At 39.9% G+C, this 17,381-nt stretch overlaps 1 protein-coding gene across 1 annotated transcript; it reads right to left on the reverse strand.

Moving 5' to 3' along the window:
- Positions 1–96: 96 nt before the first annotated feature.
- Positions 97–10,671, reverse strand: FCRLA (Fc receptor like A). Its single transcript, XM_051999157.1, has 6 exons — positions 10,549–10,671; positions 8,069–8,089; positions 7,636–7,839; positions 6,510–6,773; positions 4,391–4,675; positions 97–2,574 (listed from the first exon to the last, which is right to left on the reverse strand). Exons 1-6 carry the CDS (start codon positions 10,622–10,624, stop codon positions 2,198–2,200), a joined length of 1,227 nt encoding a protein of 408 aa, XP_051855117.1. The 5' UTR covers positions 10,625–10,671; the 3' UTR covers positions 97–2,197.
- Positions 10,672–17,381: the final 6,710 nt, after the last annotated feature.

Here is a 17,381-nt window from a genome sequence, read left to right on the forward strand (position 1 = left end):
ATTTCCTGACCCACATGAACTACATCATCTTGCAGGCAAAGAATTGGCAGATATGTCAAAAGTCATTTGAGAAATAATTGAAAACAACTTTAAAAATTAGCTTTTGCAAAAGACTATTTATTTATAAGATAGAGCAAGAACAAAAGGACAAACATTACTTCACAATACTTCAATGATACATTTTATTTAATATCACTTTTGTCTTTAGGAAGAGTGAACCTAAGCTTAATATAATTTTTTCCAAGTTTATTAAATACAATAGATTCAACACAATTTAGACCCACCTCAATATCTCTGCACAAATATTTGCTTATGCTACCATTCTACTGGAAGAAAAGAGTCCTGCTTTTGTTCTAGGAGTAAGTTTGTATAATGAATCTTCTTCCTCTGATATTGTCATATGCCTTCTCCTTCAAGGTGCAGGGCCATATCTGCCTGAATATCCAGCTGAAGATGGAAGGGTTTCATTGCTGAGGCAAGACAAACAAACAGTACACCCACATTCAGGGGTGATTGGCTGAGTGTCTTCACCCAAGCAAATAACGCACATATGAGCCTCTGACTCTTCAAATACACCAGCCGTGACCCTTCCATTTTTCTTCTGGGGTCTTTCCTTCAGCCTCACTATTCTGCTTTCAGTATATATTCTGAGACTTTCTTTTCCAGGCCTTTTAAACACCCCTAAAAAGGACACTGAAGCCCCTCCTTCCTTCAAGGTGTTAATTCTCCTAGCTTTCCTTTGACCCTGAGGCTTGTTCACATTTAGGTCTGTTTTTAGATGGAAGACTCAGAAACAATATGGACATAAAAGCATATACATATTTATTATCATATTGATTTCTAAGGTGGTAGGGATTTATCTTTACCTTAGGTCCCTATGTCTCCACATCTTCCCTTCTCTACATATCTTTCTTCTAACCTTTAAGACTAATGATGGTATTTTTAAGAACCCTTGAGCTATGGAGTCTAAATGGTGCCTAGAAATTTAATTCAAATCTCATCTTCTCCAGGCTTCCATTGGCCGAGTTACATTCTTAAGCCCTTATGTATTATGTATTTTAAATCATGCTTTTGAAGATGTTATTTTGAGGCATCTGTCTATGTGAATCTCATCTGTCTCATCTGTGAGACAGCTCCCTGAGAGGAGATAGTGGGCATCTTCCCAATGCCCAAGAGAGAGCTCTGAACCCAATAGATCCCTGGTTAATGATGCTATGCCTGGCTACCTGGACCTACTGAGAATTATTGTACAGCTAAATTAAGGATGTTGGTTCAGACATTGATTCTAAGCAATTCATCAGCCTTTCTCTGTAGCACATGGAAAAGAACATTGATCTTGGAATCTGAAGACATGGAACTGAATCCTGCCTCTTCCATTTACTAGCTATGCAGCCTTAAGAAAGTTATTTAACTTTTATAATGTTTCATGTTCCCTCCTATCCTGAAACCTATAATCCTCTTCTAAACTGCCTGTGAGGAGCTGATAAAAGACAACAGAAATTTCTGGGTTAATGTCTGTAAGACTGATCCATTCTACTACTGTTACAAATTTATTCTGAAGGGAAATATTATTAATGACTCAAATGCAACTATTTTGTGATAGAATCAGATGGCCTGAGGAAGTCTAATATTTCTGAATGGCTTTCGCAGGGCATCTTGAGTGTGACATTAGAGAAGTTTTGAATGATGAATGGGGGCTGTGCTGTTAGCTACCTGAGGTCTTCAGTACAGAGAATATTGAAAGTTCGATGCTGGTTAATGAATCACATTTTTGTCAGTGTCATCTGGGTAACTTAACAATACTTTCTGAGCTATCTTCTCTCTGGATATTCCTGTCTCAGACACAAGTTATAGCATCTTAGCAGTTAAAGGTCTGACAGCATTATCTCAAACTCTTCCATTCAAACTATAGTGATTGACATGAGAGCCAATATGTCCAGAAAAGTCTGGTTATCTTCATAGTCATCTGGTGGCCCTTGTGTCTCATGTGGGGATGGAGGGAGGTGCTCAGTAAGAGTCTTCCCCAGGACTCTCTTGCCATAGGATCCCCAAATGAAAAGAATGCATTTCATGATACTCAAGCACACACAAAAAATTGATCAAATGTTCCCCACTTAGAAATATGGGAAAACATGAATAGGAACAAAGACTCAATAAAACCCAGATCCTATTATAAGAATGAGAGTCAGCCTCAAGCTTATTCCCTCTGTGGACCCTTAGAAGTTCCTGGAGCCCCTTGGGCTTTGGGACCTCTACCTTCAGCTGTTCCTGAAGCCTTGGATTTAAGATGGTCAAAGAACTCTCTGAGTTCTATTACCAAGTGACCCAGCAGGGTTCTCACATTTTGCATGTCACTGATCAGGATTTGCATCTGGTAGTTCAGGTGAGGATCTTGCATCTTTAGGGAAGGGTTGGAGCATGAACCATCGGAAGACTGGCTCCCTGAAGAAGGGGGACTGTATGGAGGAGGGCTTCGGGGATCTGGAGGAGCCGGTTTGGGAGGGGCTGACTTTTCAGGACCTGGATCTGAAGTAGGTGGAACTGTTGTTCTGGCAGGTCTTCTTGAAGTAGAATCTGTTAGAAGATACAAAGTAGAACTCAAGTCATAGTGTTGCAGACTAGCAGAAAGTTGGTACAATGTATCTCTGGATCAGAAAGACATGACTGTTCCTAATCACCCTGATGAGCACATTATCCTCAATCACTAGTGAGGTTACCTATTGCCAACCTATAGAAACAGAGCTAGCTCAGGCTTCTGGACCATGCTGGTCCTCAAACTGCAGAGCTGATGTCTGTCAGAAGGGAAAGAAAAGGGACTGGTTGGGAATCTTTGCCTAGCAAAGATGTCCTTATGGATTTTTATTCTTCAGAATTGTGTCTGTTTCTGAGAGTGTCCTGCAATGGACTTTATTGAAAGATGCTAAAGGTCTTTAAACAAAAATACTATGTTGCAAGGTCAGTGACAACTTTATTTTTGAGGATAGGGAGACCTCTATTCTCTCAGGTTAATGTATGCTAGATATTCTGACTTATGGCAGAAAAATGATCCAGGGGAACTACCATTCCAGATTTCCTGAGCTCTATCCCTCATGTATACTTTATACCTCCCCTGACACAGATACACACACACACACACACACACACACACACACACACACACTTTCATGCACACAAACACAGAGAGTATTATAATTATGAGGGATAAGGAAAGGCTAGGACAATCTAGGACATAACTGAGCATATTGATGAAATGGAAGCAATAGTTGAAGACAATTCTTCTAATTCTATTTTCTTCCAAGCTGCTGTACAAATCTGAGTTCAAATCTGGAAACCACCATAAAAATCAAGGACAGGAAGAATTTTTGATTACCCTTTGAATCTGAAGGGAACTGGCTAGCAAGAGGAATTTGAGGTGAGGAAGGGGATAGGTGTTTTCTTTTTCTTTGGATCAACAATGACTATACCCCTCTGACCACAATTTATATTGAGGTAAGAGATGGAAGTTGGAAAAGTATACAACTTTATTGCATTGTTGTTCAGTAATGTCCAACACTTTGTGACCCCATTTAGGATTTTCTTGACAAATACTGGAATGGTTTGCCATTTCCTTCTCTAGCTTATTTTATAGATAAAGAAACTGAGGCAACCAAGTGACTTGCCCATGGTTATACAGCTAGTAAATGTCTAAGGTCAGATTTGAACTCAGGAAGATGAATCTTCTTGACTGTAGGCTTGGTACTCTATCTGCTTCACCACATTCACCCCATTAATTACATAGGTTGTATTAATCAGTTCTCAGTATTATCAAAGAATAGAAAACTGAAGACGCCTAGAAAAAACTTTCTAGCAATTTTATTTAAATTATACCCTAATTGTCTCAGAGATTTAGTATTTTAGGACTTAAACTACATCAATAAAACAGCCTTTGTCTTTGTTTTTTGCCTTGTTTTGTTTTGTTTTATTAAGAAGATGTTCATGTGGACCAGCCTTTTTGGGTCCCTAGATTTGCCAGACTTTGGACTCCTTGGGTGAGCAGAGAACCACAGGCTGATCCTTGCCTTTATGGTCTCTGCACATATGTTCATAACTATAGCCTTAGCCATTGCAGAAGTCCCCAAGCAAGATGGCTTTCAGTCTTCTTTCCTCATTATCTATGAGTTGTTTTTTGAACCATGAGACTGAAGTGGGGAAGACTAAGGAAGATACACAAGAGATTTTTCTTTGACTTTCTCCCCATCACAGGATCCTGAATCTGGATAAATGAAGTTCTCCTGAGCTTTCTACCTTCCCCTTTTACTTTTCTTGCAGAGTCAGTTTCCCAGGGGAGTGTGTGTACCTTGGGAATCAGCCCTATTCCCTCCCTTCCACTCCTGGTCCCCCACATACTCACTCTGCACCTGAATCTCAAGCTTGGGACTCTGTTTCCGAATATGACCATCCTCTGTGGCTGCCTCACACCAGTATGACCCGGAGTCTCCCATCTGCACTCCTGGGATCCTGTATTTTGAGGACCTGTCTTTGGCCCGAACCATCTTGCCATCCTTGTAGAAAGAGAAGTGAAGCATGGAGACTGATCTCTGGGGGCTCAGCTTGGTCTCACAGCTCAAGGTCATCTGGCTCCCCTCCTGGGGCTGTGTGGAGGGGGTTGCTGTCATTGTTGGAGGTAGAAACAGCTCTGGGGAGAAGGCAGGTGGTACAGGAGGAAGTGAGAAAGGAGAGCTCTGAAGATAAGGGGTTGTGGTGGTAAACACCACCCATCCCTGATCACAGAGGGCAAGCAGAATTCCCACCACTCCCCCTCTCCATTTCTGAGATTTCTTCCCATCCCCTGACTTCTCTTCTCCTTTTCCCTCTTCCAGAAAGACTAAGATATCTCTCTTCAACTGTGAATTACTTGAAAGGATCACTATTCTTTGTTATCTGAATGCTAAGGTTCATGTCTTCAAGTAGATATGGGTCATCAGAGAGAGAAAGACAGATCCTTGGGTAAGTATATATAGATAGATGAATATTGATCTATCTCCTGTCTATCTACCAATAGATAGATATGTATATATAAATATAGATAGATAAATTTAATATCTGTATGTATGTATGTATGTGTATATATATATAATATATGTGTGTATATATATGTATATATCTGTCTATTGAGTGATCTACCTAGTTTTATTTATCTAGCTGGATTTAACAGATATACTGGATGCCAGCAGAATGGGCCTCCTAAAAGCCAATTGCTAAATTTTCAGCAGATTTACAAATCAGAACTTGACTTATTATTTTGTTGATTGTCTAAACTTAAGAAAGTGATGGAGAAAATGTTATTAATGCAAACTAAACTTAAAGCTATATCATGTATACAATTTTCCCTTGGGGAAATTGATTCTTAAACATTTTACTAGTATAAGGTACTCATACTAGAATGAGGAGTTGGAAAACTCCTCAGAATATTACCACTCTCTCCTCCTGCCTGAAATGACCTTAAATATACTTTATTTGCTTACTTATATTCTTGTTATATTTCCCCAATAGAATATAAATTCCATATGGACAAAGATTGCTTCTCTTTTGTCTTTGTAATCCTGGCACAATACCTGATAGGGACTCAATTTGTGACTTCACTGATATGGGCTGAGAAAATCCTCTCTACCCATATAGATTGGTACCTTCTCTGAAACTGGTATTTAGAGAATTGCCTGGAGATCTAATTGGTCCAGATTAAAATGTCATTGGAAAATGTTTAACAAAATAAATGATAATACAATGCAACATAGGTAATGTTCTTTTGGAGCTTTTTAAGTCAATATATTACTGGAAGGGATCCATTTGTGTTAGTTTGACACTACAAACCTAAAACACTGACAGTTCAAGTGTCTTGTCTTATAACCAGCATATATGAGGCTAGACTTGAATCCAAAGTGTTCTGTTTCTGAGGGCAGCTGTCTAGCCACTACTTTTTGCTTCGTGGAACATAGTAGGCACTTTTAGTATTTTTGGGGTGAATTGAATTAAATTCTGGCAAAGTATGGAAAATAGAAGAATAATGGGATTTTAAAAATCTGAAGGAGGAGATAAAGAGAAGTCATTCTTCCATGCTTCTTTAGCAAATTATTGTTTAGGAGTCCAACCACTCTTGAACCTGGCCATAGATCCTATCAAACACTCCCTGTGAATTGGAAGAGGCTGGGTAGGTGGGTACGTGAATGATGTTGCAAATTTGCACATTTATATGGGGATTGAAATACAGAGAAGATAATTCAATAGAAAGGTGCGTGAAACTCCTTAGTTAATCTCACACTGTTCTACAAATGTTAATTCTTGTTTAAATGACTTTTTCAATTTCAGCCCATGGACAGCAAGTCTCAGGGTCTAGAGAGTGATTTTATCTAACTTTACTGTGGTGGCTCATCTTTGGACACTGAAATAGCTCCATCCCCAGCTCTAGCTTGGGTCAGATTCCCTAACATTCACAGCACCAGAACCTCCCTGATCCCCACCTCTGCTCACACCTTGTACTCTAAGGAATACAGGAACTGCCTTCTTGGCTCCAGGGCCAGGTCTCTTGAAGATTCCACTGCAGTGATAGTGGCCACTGTCCGCCGCATGAACCATATCAATAGAGAGCACTGGGTCAGGTCCAGAGGGGGCCAAGGCCGAGCTATCTCTGTAGAAGGTGACCTGGGACAGAGGCCATTCCCCCCATGCCAGGCAGTGAAGAATCAGAGGGTCTCCCTCAAACACCGGCTGAACTGGAACTTGTAATATCAGCCAATCTGCAGTCCAAGATAGAGAGAGTCACCTCATTGCTTCAGGATTATACCCTTCCTCTCTATCTATCTCTGTCTCTACCTCTCTATTCCCTCCTCTATCTATCTCTATCACTTTCCCAGCCTTGGCTCCCCTAACTTTCTCTCTGAGGTTTCCAGCTCCTCAGGCCCCTTGGCAAGTGGGGGATGGGCTGACCCCCTGCAATGCTAGATACTTCCTGAGTTGTGGAGGAAGTTGGAGAAGGGGGAGATGGAGAGGCTATTGTGTTGCTAGGGATAGTTTCCTGTGGACATTAGTCTAAATCTGTGGCAACAGAACTAATGGAACTAACAGGAATAAACAGCACAGAGAGCCCTCCTACCCACTAACTGGCATCCAGAAGGGTATGGTCCCCATATTTCCCCTCACATACTACATCTCTCCCCATTCTTCCACCAGTCCATTTCCACAGCCATTCTCTCAGCACCATCTGGCTGCCATGGCCCAAACTCCATTGGCAGAAGATGTCGAACCTCTTACCTTAATGGCCAATTTTCCCCCTTTCCACTGAATCTTGTAAAATATTTTCAGAGCCAGAACCTCCACTTAGTGTTAGGTAAAACCTGGCCAGGACAGTAGACCCTAGCACTCTGAGGGATAGAGAGAAGGCTAATCTGGTGATTTTTGAAGTGGGACACAGGAAAGGCAAAGGAAGAAAAAACTGGGCTAGTAGATTCCAAGGTTGAGCTGGAACAAGTTTGGGATGGGAGGTGAGGTCTGAGGTTTGTACTGGGGTTGGGAGAGGGCTTTGACTGAAGCTAGGAAGGATCCTAAGCATGGTGACAGTAGAGAGATGGAACTCTGAACTGGATTAGGAACCTCACTTACCATATGATACAACCAAGTGTAAGGGATTGCTGAAAGCAAAGCCCTTGAATCTTTCATAGGAGTATCCTTCTGATTTTGGCCCAGAGGTCTGGCTGATGCGAGAGCTGAAGCTTGATGTCCTGAAGTCCTCCTTGTCATGGTTGCTGACACTCTCAGGAGGTGATTCCTCCTCATAATGCAGGGTCATTGGTTTTCTCTGGAACACTGAGGCACAAAGTGACCCAAGAGGACAGATTGTACTTTGGGACAGTAGAATGTATCCCTGAGAAATGAATCCCTCCCACCCTCATCTGTATCTCCACCCCTCCCTCAGAAAATGACTACTTTCAAGGAAAAGCTTCCTTCAGTAATTTCTTTACACATTTGAGTTACTGACTCTGCTTTTCTAAGACACTGCAGAATGGAGGGGCACAGAGGACAATAGTGAACTCACCAACTCGACTATCAGCTGTTCCTGTAAGAAATCAGAGAGTGATGATCAAGCACTGGAGTGGTGAGATGAGGAAACTGAGGGCTAGAGAAGCTATGATATGTCTAAAGTCACCAAGATTCTAACCCAGGTCCTCTCAGTCCAAACCCAATCTTCTTCACTACACCAAAGGGAATTAAGATTAGTCTAGATTAAACTCTGGGATTCTGATTCTATGAGGTAACAAGATGAGGTTTCCTCTATTCTGTTGCTGGTTTTGCTTCTTTCTCTTTGCTTCCCAGGAAGACTTTACCTTCCCTTATAGTCTTGAATTCCTTTCCCCACAGAAGGCTACCACCACATGACTCTGACCTCCACCTCCCATTGTCTTCTCTCCAGTCCAGTATCTATTAAGCATCTCTTTCTAAGTGACCCCTAGAATTTCTAAGGGTATGCTACCTCAGAATTTCTAAGATAATGTAAATATTCTTCTGCCTCCCATCCTTTTTTGGGGGGGGGGCAGGGGAAGTGATTTCTCTCTCTCTCTCTTTTTTTTTTTTTAATAACTTTTTATTGACAGAATCCATGCCAGGGTAATTTTTTACAACATTATCCCTTACACTCACTTCTGTTCCGATTTTTCCCCTCCCTCCCTCCAGACCCCTCTGCCTCCCATCCTTACTGGTCATTGCAAAAGCCACTTTCTACCCTTATCTCAAAATTCAGGACTACTGTCCCACATTTACTCTGCTTTTTAGTCCATAAGGGTTCTCTTGTTCTCTCTCTCTGTCTCTTCCTGTCTCTCTGTCTCTCTCTGTCTCCCTCCTTCTCTCTCTCTCTCTCTCTCTCTCTCTCTCTCTCTCTCTCTCTCTCTCTTTCTCTTTCTCTCTCTCTCTCTCTCTCTCTCTCTCTCTCTCTCTCTCTCTCTTTCTCTTTCTTTCTCTCTCTCTCTCTCTCTCTCTCTCTCTCTCTCTCTCCCCCTCTCTCTCTTTCTCTCTCTCTCATCTCTTTCCCTCTACCATCTCTCTCTCTCTCAGATACTCTCCTACTATAGCCAGTGTTCCTTTCCCCTTCTTTCCAATACACACACAACCCATTCGCAATCCTATATCTTGGTTCCATCTTTTCCAGCTCAATTTCCATCTATCCCAAATCCTCCATATTTGATTGTATCCTACAATTAAATACCGATCTAGTGACTCTCCTATTACTTTTATGATCAAATATAGGCACTCCGATTTGTCGTTTAAATTCCTCAACAAATTCATCTCAACCTAACCTTCCAGTCATTAGAGTTCTTCACACATGCTACAGTCTAGCCAAACTGTTACTCCATCTTCCACCTCTGTGCCTTTGCCCTTTCTGTCCTCTATGCCTGGAATGCACTTGCTTCTCCTCTCTTCTTAGTATCCTAGGATTCCTCTAAGACTCAACTGAAGTTTCACTTTGAAAATTACGTTGGTTGCCTTTTTGGTCCTTTTAAGTCCTAGTACCCTCCTTAATCAAATCAGTGAACTTGTTATATTCAGTGTACACTTACTTAGATATAATTGTCTCTTTCAGTTTAATATAAATTCCTTTCTGTATTTGTATATACATCACCAGCATTGTGCCTGACCTCATTGTAAGTACCCAATAAATGCTTGTTAATTGGTTGGTTGCTCTTTTCTGTCTTCTTTAGCTCTTTTCATACAATGAAAATACATTAATCTTCACCATTAAAGCCCTTATCCTGATCACTTCCCTCAGCAACATCTGTCATTTCAACTTATTCCAGGTCTTTTATACCCAGGCCCTGTACCTGTATTCCTCACAAGGCATCTTGGGTAACTTCCCACACTTTTTTCCATTAAATTTCCTGATAAGCCATTCAAATCTCTCCTGAATACTCACTTATTTCAGAAATCAATTCTGACCATCAATAGGTAACAGTATTAAAATGGTAAAATCAATATAAACCCCCTTTTAATCCTCCCTCCCTTTTCCCTTCATTCAATATAAATCCCCTTTTAATGCTCCCTCCCTTCCTTCCTCCCTCCCTCTCTCCCTTCCTTCCTTCCTTCCCCCCTCCCTCTCTCCCTTCCTTCCTTCCTTCCCCCCTCCCTCTCTCCCTTCCTTCCTTCCTTCCCTCCTTTCTCCCTTCCTTCCTACCTCCCTTCCTTCCTATCTTCCTTTCTCCCTTCCTTCCTACCTCCCTTCCTTCCTACCTTCTTTCCTTCCTTCCTTCTTACCTTCCTTCCTACCTTCCTACCTTCCTTCCTTTCTCCCTTCCTCCCTTCCTCCCTTCCTCCCTTTCTCCCTTCCTCCCTTCCTTCCTCCCTCTCTCTTTTCCTATTCTTTTAAGATTGTGGTCTATCTGAGTAGCATAGATTATAGGGGTACATTAATTTGTGCCAATCTCTTTTTTCACCCCTAGACATATGTACATTTAGAAATTCAAAAGCAGCCCCATAACCAGGCACCAAGACAGTAAGCACATACAAATGCTCAAACACACTTCTTACCCAGGAGCAGCAGAGCTGCCCACAGTCTCACAGGAGTGAGGATAGGAGCCCAGGGAGCAAAGTCCCACAACAGCATCCTGTTGAGTGTCTGGATCTCTTGCTACTTTGAACTTACTGATAGAGTTCAACGTGAAACCTTTGAAATTAGAAAAGAGGAACTCAACATAACTGCCTCTTACTTTATCTCAGGGTTATTTCCAACTCGTTTGCATGTTTGCATTCAGCCTACATCCCCTATATCATCTCCAGACTTGATTGTTAAAGGTAATTCGGGATCTCAGGAGCATTTCCCCGACCTGCCTCATTTGTTAAGAGCCTATTCACAGCTATGATTACCTATTAAATAACCAATAATCCTAGCCCTGGGAGAAAGAGTAGTGAAAGAATTGTCCCATTTTACAGATGGAGAAACTCCAAGAGAAGAGAAATGATTTATACTGGAGCACACACAGGATACTACTGGCAGAGCCAGATCAAAAACCCAGGTGTTCTAATCCTAGCCTCATTTGTTATCCAGCAGTAACAAAATCCCCAGGCAGCACGGAGAAGTGAAGAAACAAATTCCAGGTTTGTCCTGATCAACCCCACTGATCTGAAAGAGTGTACCAGTTGTATTTGTGCCATGAGATTTGTCGTTTATGAAAAAATTTGAATGCTTCTCTGATAGAAGCACTGAAAGAATTTGTGTCCAGAGACATAGGAACCAGGATCCTGCCAGAAACATCCATGAATCCTACAGAAACTGGAGATAGGAGAGATCAGATGATTTTAGAAACCCAAGAAGAGGAATCTAGGATAAGGGAAATAGGACAGTAATGGCATCTCTTTTCACTCTCTGTAGCCTATTTTTCTCTTCTTATACTCTAGCCTATGTGCCCAAAAAGTTTACACTTAGCATTGGGGGTTGATGAAAAATGATAGAAATATTCTCTGTTGAGGGCAGAAAACAGTCTATTTTGCCCTGAAGCAGAACTAATACCTAGAAAAGTCTGAAACTGTTCTCAGTGTGGTCCAGAGATTGCTGGGTCTCTGAAATTCTTTTTTAAAAGTCTACAAATTCAAAATTAGTTTTTATTTCTAATGTGGTATATATCTATAAGTATAACCCACATAAACAAAAATTCTTTGGACAGATTCTCAATAAATTGTAATATTATGAAGATAATAGGACAAAAGTTTGAGAGCCAGTGCTGTATTGCACAGAGATTAAAGTCACAGAATCATAATGCTTGAAAATTGGTAAGGACCTCAAATAGCCAAATTGTCCAATGCATACACTAAAGGGATTTTCACTATAATTTATCTGACAATTGGTCCTCCAGTCTTTGCTTAAAGACCTCCAAGAACTCACCACTCCTTCAAGGCAATCCACTGTACTTTTGTATGGCTCTAATTGTTAGAAAGTCCTTTCCTAACATCATGTCTAAATTTTCCTCTTTGTGATTTCCACCAATTTTTCCTCATTCTAAGCTCTAGAGCTAAATAGTACAAATCTAATCCCTCTTTTAAATAACTTTAAAATTTAATTCTAGACACCTTTTCCCTTCCAAGTCTACTCATCAGACTAAAAGTCTCCAGTTTCTTCACTTAATTCTCTTATACCATGGATTTAAGACCCTCCACTATTCTTGTGGCCCTATCCCACTTATCTGGAGTTACGTGACCACAGTATGAGATTACTCTGGTCTGTTCAAATTGGACCCATCATAGGCATTAATTCAATCAGTTTCTTTGAAGCTTGAACATTTGTGGATCTAAAAATAAATGTTTAAAAAAAAGAGAGAAAAAAAATTTCCATTGTTCAAGGGACATACATTCTCATGAGGCTAGTCTTGTCTAGTCTGGGAGGAGCTGAATTTGGTTATGGTGGGGATATTATAGCAAAAGGAGACTGAAGCAATGAACCTTGTAGCAGGTGGGGTGCAAGGGACTCTCTGCACCCAGAAGAAAAAGAACAATTCAAGCCTGCCTTAAACAGAATTGTTAAGTAGATAATAATTGCACTTGCATGACACATTTCAATGCACAAAATGTTTCAGCCTGTAGTAGAGGGAGCACAAGCATTGTGTAGTTGAAACAGAACCCACAACAGAACATAAGAGTTCTAATGTTGACAGTTAATGCATAACCTCAGCTTTGAATTTCCTCAGCTATGAAATTGAGAAAATACTTGCACTCCCTACCTACCTCACTGATTACATGTCGAGAGGAAGAAATAAATAATGGACTGCCTGTGCTTTATTGGTATCCATGTAATGTCAAGAGATCTAGAGGAAGGTTCTTGGGTAGATTTTCTGGGCAGGAGTTATGGGAGATCATAGTTTGATCACAGAGAATAAGAGAATACGGGTGGGTCATTTTATAAACTGTTAGAGAAAGTATCTTCATCATTGTATATTAAACAGGGCATGTGCAAAGCTGCTCTTTTTGAGTCCAGGCAACCATATATGTTAGCTGAACACTTCGTTGATTATTGTGGAAAACAAAGCCACAATCACCTGATTACTCACTGAGCAGGAAGAACTGATGGTTCAATGAACTTTTAAAAGGGAGTAGTTTCTCCTCAGTTGTGACTTCTCATAATATTTGCAGAATATATGAAAGACTCAGCAAGATGAGTCTGAACCTGGGCTTCTGGTAGTATTTTGTGCTCTGTGTTTCTCTGACTGATCATAGGCGACCAAACTTTGATCCTGAGATGGATGTGTCCATTCTCAGAGACAATCTCATAAGTTTGAAAAGTTGGAAATACAGATCCATCAGTAGAGCAGGCTGGTTTCAAGATGGGTTTATACTCTTGGAAATAATGGGCAAGTGCTAAGTTGATCAGATCCCTGATGTGACTTCCCAGAAGATATCTACTTTGAGGGGGGACAGAACAGAGTGAGATAAAATGTAAAAAATATAAAAATATCTATCCAGAAGTATAGACATTTAGTCACTATACCCTAATTTAAGGTTTTGTTGTTGTTGTTCTTTTGGTTTGTTTTTTGTTTGTTTTTAATGCACACTTGAGAGAGAAATTTTTAAGCACTACTTTTGTGTGTGTGTGTGAGAGTGGGGAATAGATATCTTTCCCATTCCTGGTTTACATTGCACTTTTCTGTGAGCAGTACTTTTTTTAAAGAGACTCTAAATATTAATCAAAATCCAAGTTTAAACAATTTTTCTTACGGCACGGGGTGGGAATGGAGGGTGTAATGAATTGAAGACTATGAAAAAAGAAGTTTAACCTGTCTTGTTAGAAGCCAGACTTCTTACTACAACTGAAATTGGTCTGTGCTGCTTGGATGAGCAGACAGGTCCCTTAGTGGAGAGAGAAAAGAAAAGCACCCAGTGTTGGAGATCAGAACTCATATAACAAATCGATCAAAATAACAAATTATCTGTTTCACAGCAGTTGAAAGATCAAATGAAATTAGGTATACAAAAGAACTTTGTAAACTATAATGCCACATATAAATGTCAGCTATTATTATTTCATGATTTATAAACCACAAAATACCATGTAATGTAAATTGTCATTTTGTCTTCATCACAACTTAATGAGATAAGTAGAATAGTCATTATTATCCCCATTTTACAGAGAAGCAAGTGGGGAGTCATGGAAGATAAATGACATGACCATGTTTATATACCTAATAAATAGCAAAATTGGAACTCAATTGTAGGTTTTTTTTTTTTTAATCTCAAGCCCATAGTGATTTCCATTACACAGTGTTTTCTCTATATATGAAATAGATGACCATTATTCTTTGAAGTTTGTTATTGGAAACCTATCCTTCCCCAACAAAACTTCCCCTTTCAAGACCCTTTCTGAGTCTTATACAGCCCCTTTCTCTTAAGCATCCCATGGCTTCATGCTATCCATTAAGGATTAGGATCCAGTCTGCTATCTCTATTGTATAGCTACTTCAATCCCATCTAGTTCAGACCCTCATCACTACTAACTATTCTTCTTGTCTCTGATCTCCCCATAAACTCAATCTATCCTTCATATAGCTAGCTAATGCATCATTCAATCTTTTGTATCTGCTCAGAAACATTTTCCTCCATTGTCTCTGTTGCTTTCTATTATCTACAGAAGAAAGTTTAAAATCTTTGTCTTGTATTCAAGGCCCTCCACAATCTCCTTCCAAATTAACTTTCCAACAATAATTCATTCTGCTTCCTTTAACAAACTAAATCTTCCAAATTGGACTCATCAGTATCCTCCATACCCATCTTCTCCTATCCTATCTTCACAGCTTTTCTCTCATCACTCTGAATGGATAAAATGGAATTGTCACCCTCAATATCTCTACTTGCTGAAATGTATCTTCCTTCAAAGTCCAACTTAAATTGAGACCTCCTCCATGATGGTTTCCAAGATTCCTTATCCCTACCATACCATACTAGTGGTACCTACCATAACTAGAAGGGACCTCTTCCTTTTTTGAAGTCTATAGCACAGTGCTGAATGTCTCTTTGTACTTCTCTGATACATGCTTTGTATCACAGAGGCAGCTAAGTGCCATAATGGATAGAACATTTGACCTGAAATCAGAAAGCTCTGACTTCAAATCTGGCCTTAGATACTTACTAGCTGTATAAATCTGGGCAAGTCACTTAAGGTCTATTTGCTTCCATTTATTTAACAATAAAATGGGAATAATAACAGAACTACCTCATGGAGTTGTAAGGATCAAATGAGATAATATTTGTTAAAAAAAAATATCTTGGTTTAGCCTAGTACCTTGCACATAGTTGGTGTTATATAAATGCTTATTCCCTCCCTTTGATCTGAGTATTTATTTGAGTATGTTTCTGATACTGTTAGATTGTAAGCTCCTTTGGGATAGGTTCTGTTTCAGTATTTCATATTGGGATTCCTAGTTATCCTTGTACATAATAGATACTTATTAAATATTCATTGAATATAATTAGTAAAGGGATTTGGCTCACTTATCAAAGTGCATTTTGGCTACTCCTTAGACCTAGAATGCCCTTTATCAGCCTTGCCTTGTGAATTTTTACTTTTTGTCTTGCTCTGTGGAAGGATGGAGACAGGAACTTCCATCTTGAGCTGTGTTGGCTCAGGTCAATCTGGCAATTGTGGTTTAGGATTATAATGTAATGAGACATTTGTGGACCATAAAATAAAATCAGAAAAAACTTTACTTAGGAGGACATTAAATTTGGATGAAGTAATTGCTCTTTGACTCTGAAACAGTTAAGCAGAAGTTAAGCAGAAATACACTCCTACAAGTCTATGAGAATTCCCCTAAAACTTCCTCCAGCACCGACTCCTCAAAGATTGAAACTTTTATACCTCAGGAAGCAAGGAAGCCAGACCAATGACAATCTCCACATCTTAAAGGGAAAATATTATAGTTTACAAACAATAAGCTCTGCTCCCATCATATCGGACATGAACTGGGTCTTTCATAGTGCCTGTTTGGATTTCTTAAGCTGGGGAACTTGGAAAAGCCAGGGATAAAAGATTCGCACAAGAAGGCCCAAAAGCACTGAGCTAGTTATATAAATATAGAGATCAGTTATTAGAAATTAGGGGAGCTGGAGCCTGAGGACAATGTTCAGATTAGAAGTGTGCTTTGTAGAATTAGTCAGGATTTTAGAGATCATACAATCCAACCCCATTGCCTTCTACTTTACAAATATAGAACTGAGAGTCCAAAGAAGTTAATTGATTGACCCATGTTGATGCAGGTTAGTAAATGGCAAAGTGGAGATTTAAAGGCCCCCAATAGCCTCTGTCTTCCACTAAAAAACTGGCAAAATAAAACCTGCAGTAATGGCTAAAACCTCTTTTTCTCAGGGGAATTTGAATATCAACTGGAGACCAACTCTTCAATCATTCCCCTTGAATCTTCACCACTCTCTAAATCCAGACTCCCCTTCTCTTTATCTGATTCCTAGTCCTGTATTGCCCAGATAAGAATCCTAAAAAAAATAAACCAGATTTTCCCCTTTTGGCAGCCCATCCATTCCCCTTCCACCCAGACAACCAGTGAGATCTGATCTGTTTTCATCCTTCCTGTCTGACCCTCTATGAATACGTATTTCCCTTCAATAAAGCTGACTGGCTTTACTTCTTCACTGCTGACTCTATCCTTAGGCTAGCTCTGTTTTGTGATAGGGCCCTGCCCTTCCTTTTACTGCAGTTTGAAATCCCTAACTTTACTTTAACTATACTTAGATATTTTGTGACCCCAAATTTGGCAAAGCAGAGACAGGTGAGGAGATACGATGTAGAGTTAGACAAGGAGCTCCAGACCCTGGGCAAAATAAGATTATTTTCATGTTATACTCAAACCCACTCAAATCAGTCTTGTGGGCAGGAAATTGTTCATGTCTTAGCTGGAGAAATCAGTCCTCATCTTTCAATTTTCCTTAAATTTGATTTACCTAGATAGTTTCCTACTGCCAATGACAGCATCACCTCCTGTTCCTTCTAGGCAGCAATATAGACTACCAGTCATTAAAATCTCATATCAAATGTTGCACTCTACTGGAGGAGAGATGGTGTGAAAGGTGAGGAAGGTGACAAAATAAACATCCCTTCTCTCCTTTGTCCCAGGGAATCCTAAGGAGTCGAACAAGTGAGATTTGGTCCTATATGTTCCTTTTTTTTTCTCATCATAGTTCATTTTAGCTAAAAATCAAGGCACATTGACCTGAAAAGCAGGTCAATGCAGAAAGTCAGTTGTTTGCCCTCTGTTCTTTCTCTGTTCTAAGAAGTTCTTTACCCCTTTGCATATGATGGACTTCTTCAGCAATCTGGTGAAGATAACCGACCCCTTCTTAGTATCATGTTTTTGAAAAATAATCAA

This window comes from Antechinus flavipes, chromosome 4 (assembly GCF_016432865.1).
Source record: "Antechinus flavipes isolate AdamAnt ecotype Samford, QLD, Australia chromosome 4, AdamAnt_v2, whole genome shotgun sequence".
In the NCBI taxonomy this organism is placed as follows: domain Eukaryota; kingdom Metazoa; phylum Chordata; class Mammalia; order Dasyuromorphia; family Dasyuridae; genus Antechinus; species Antechinus flavipes.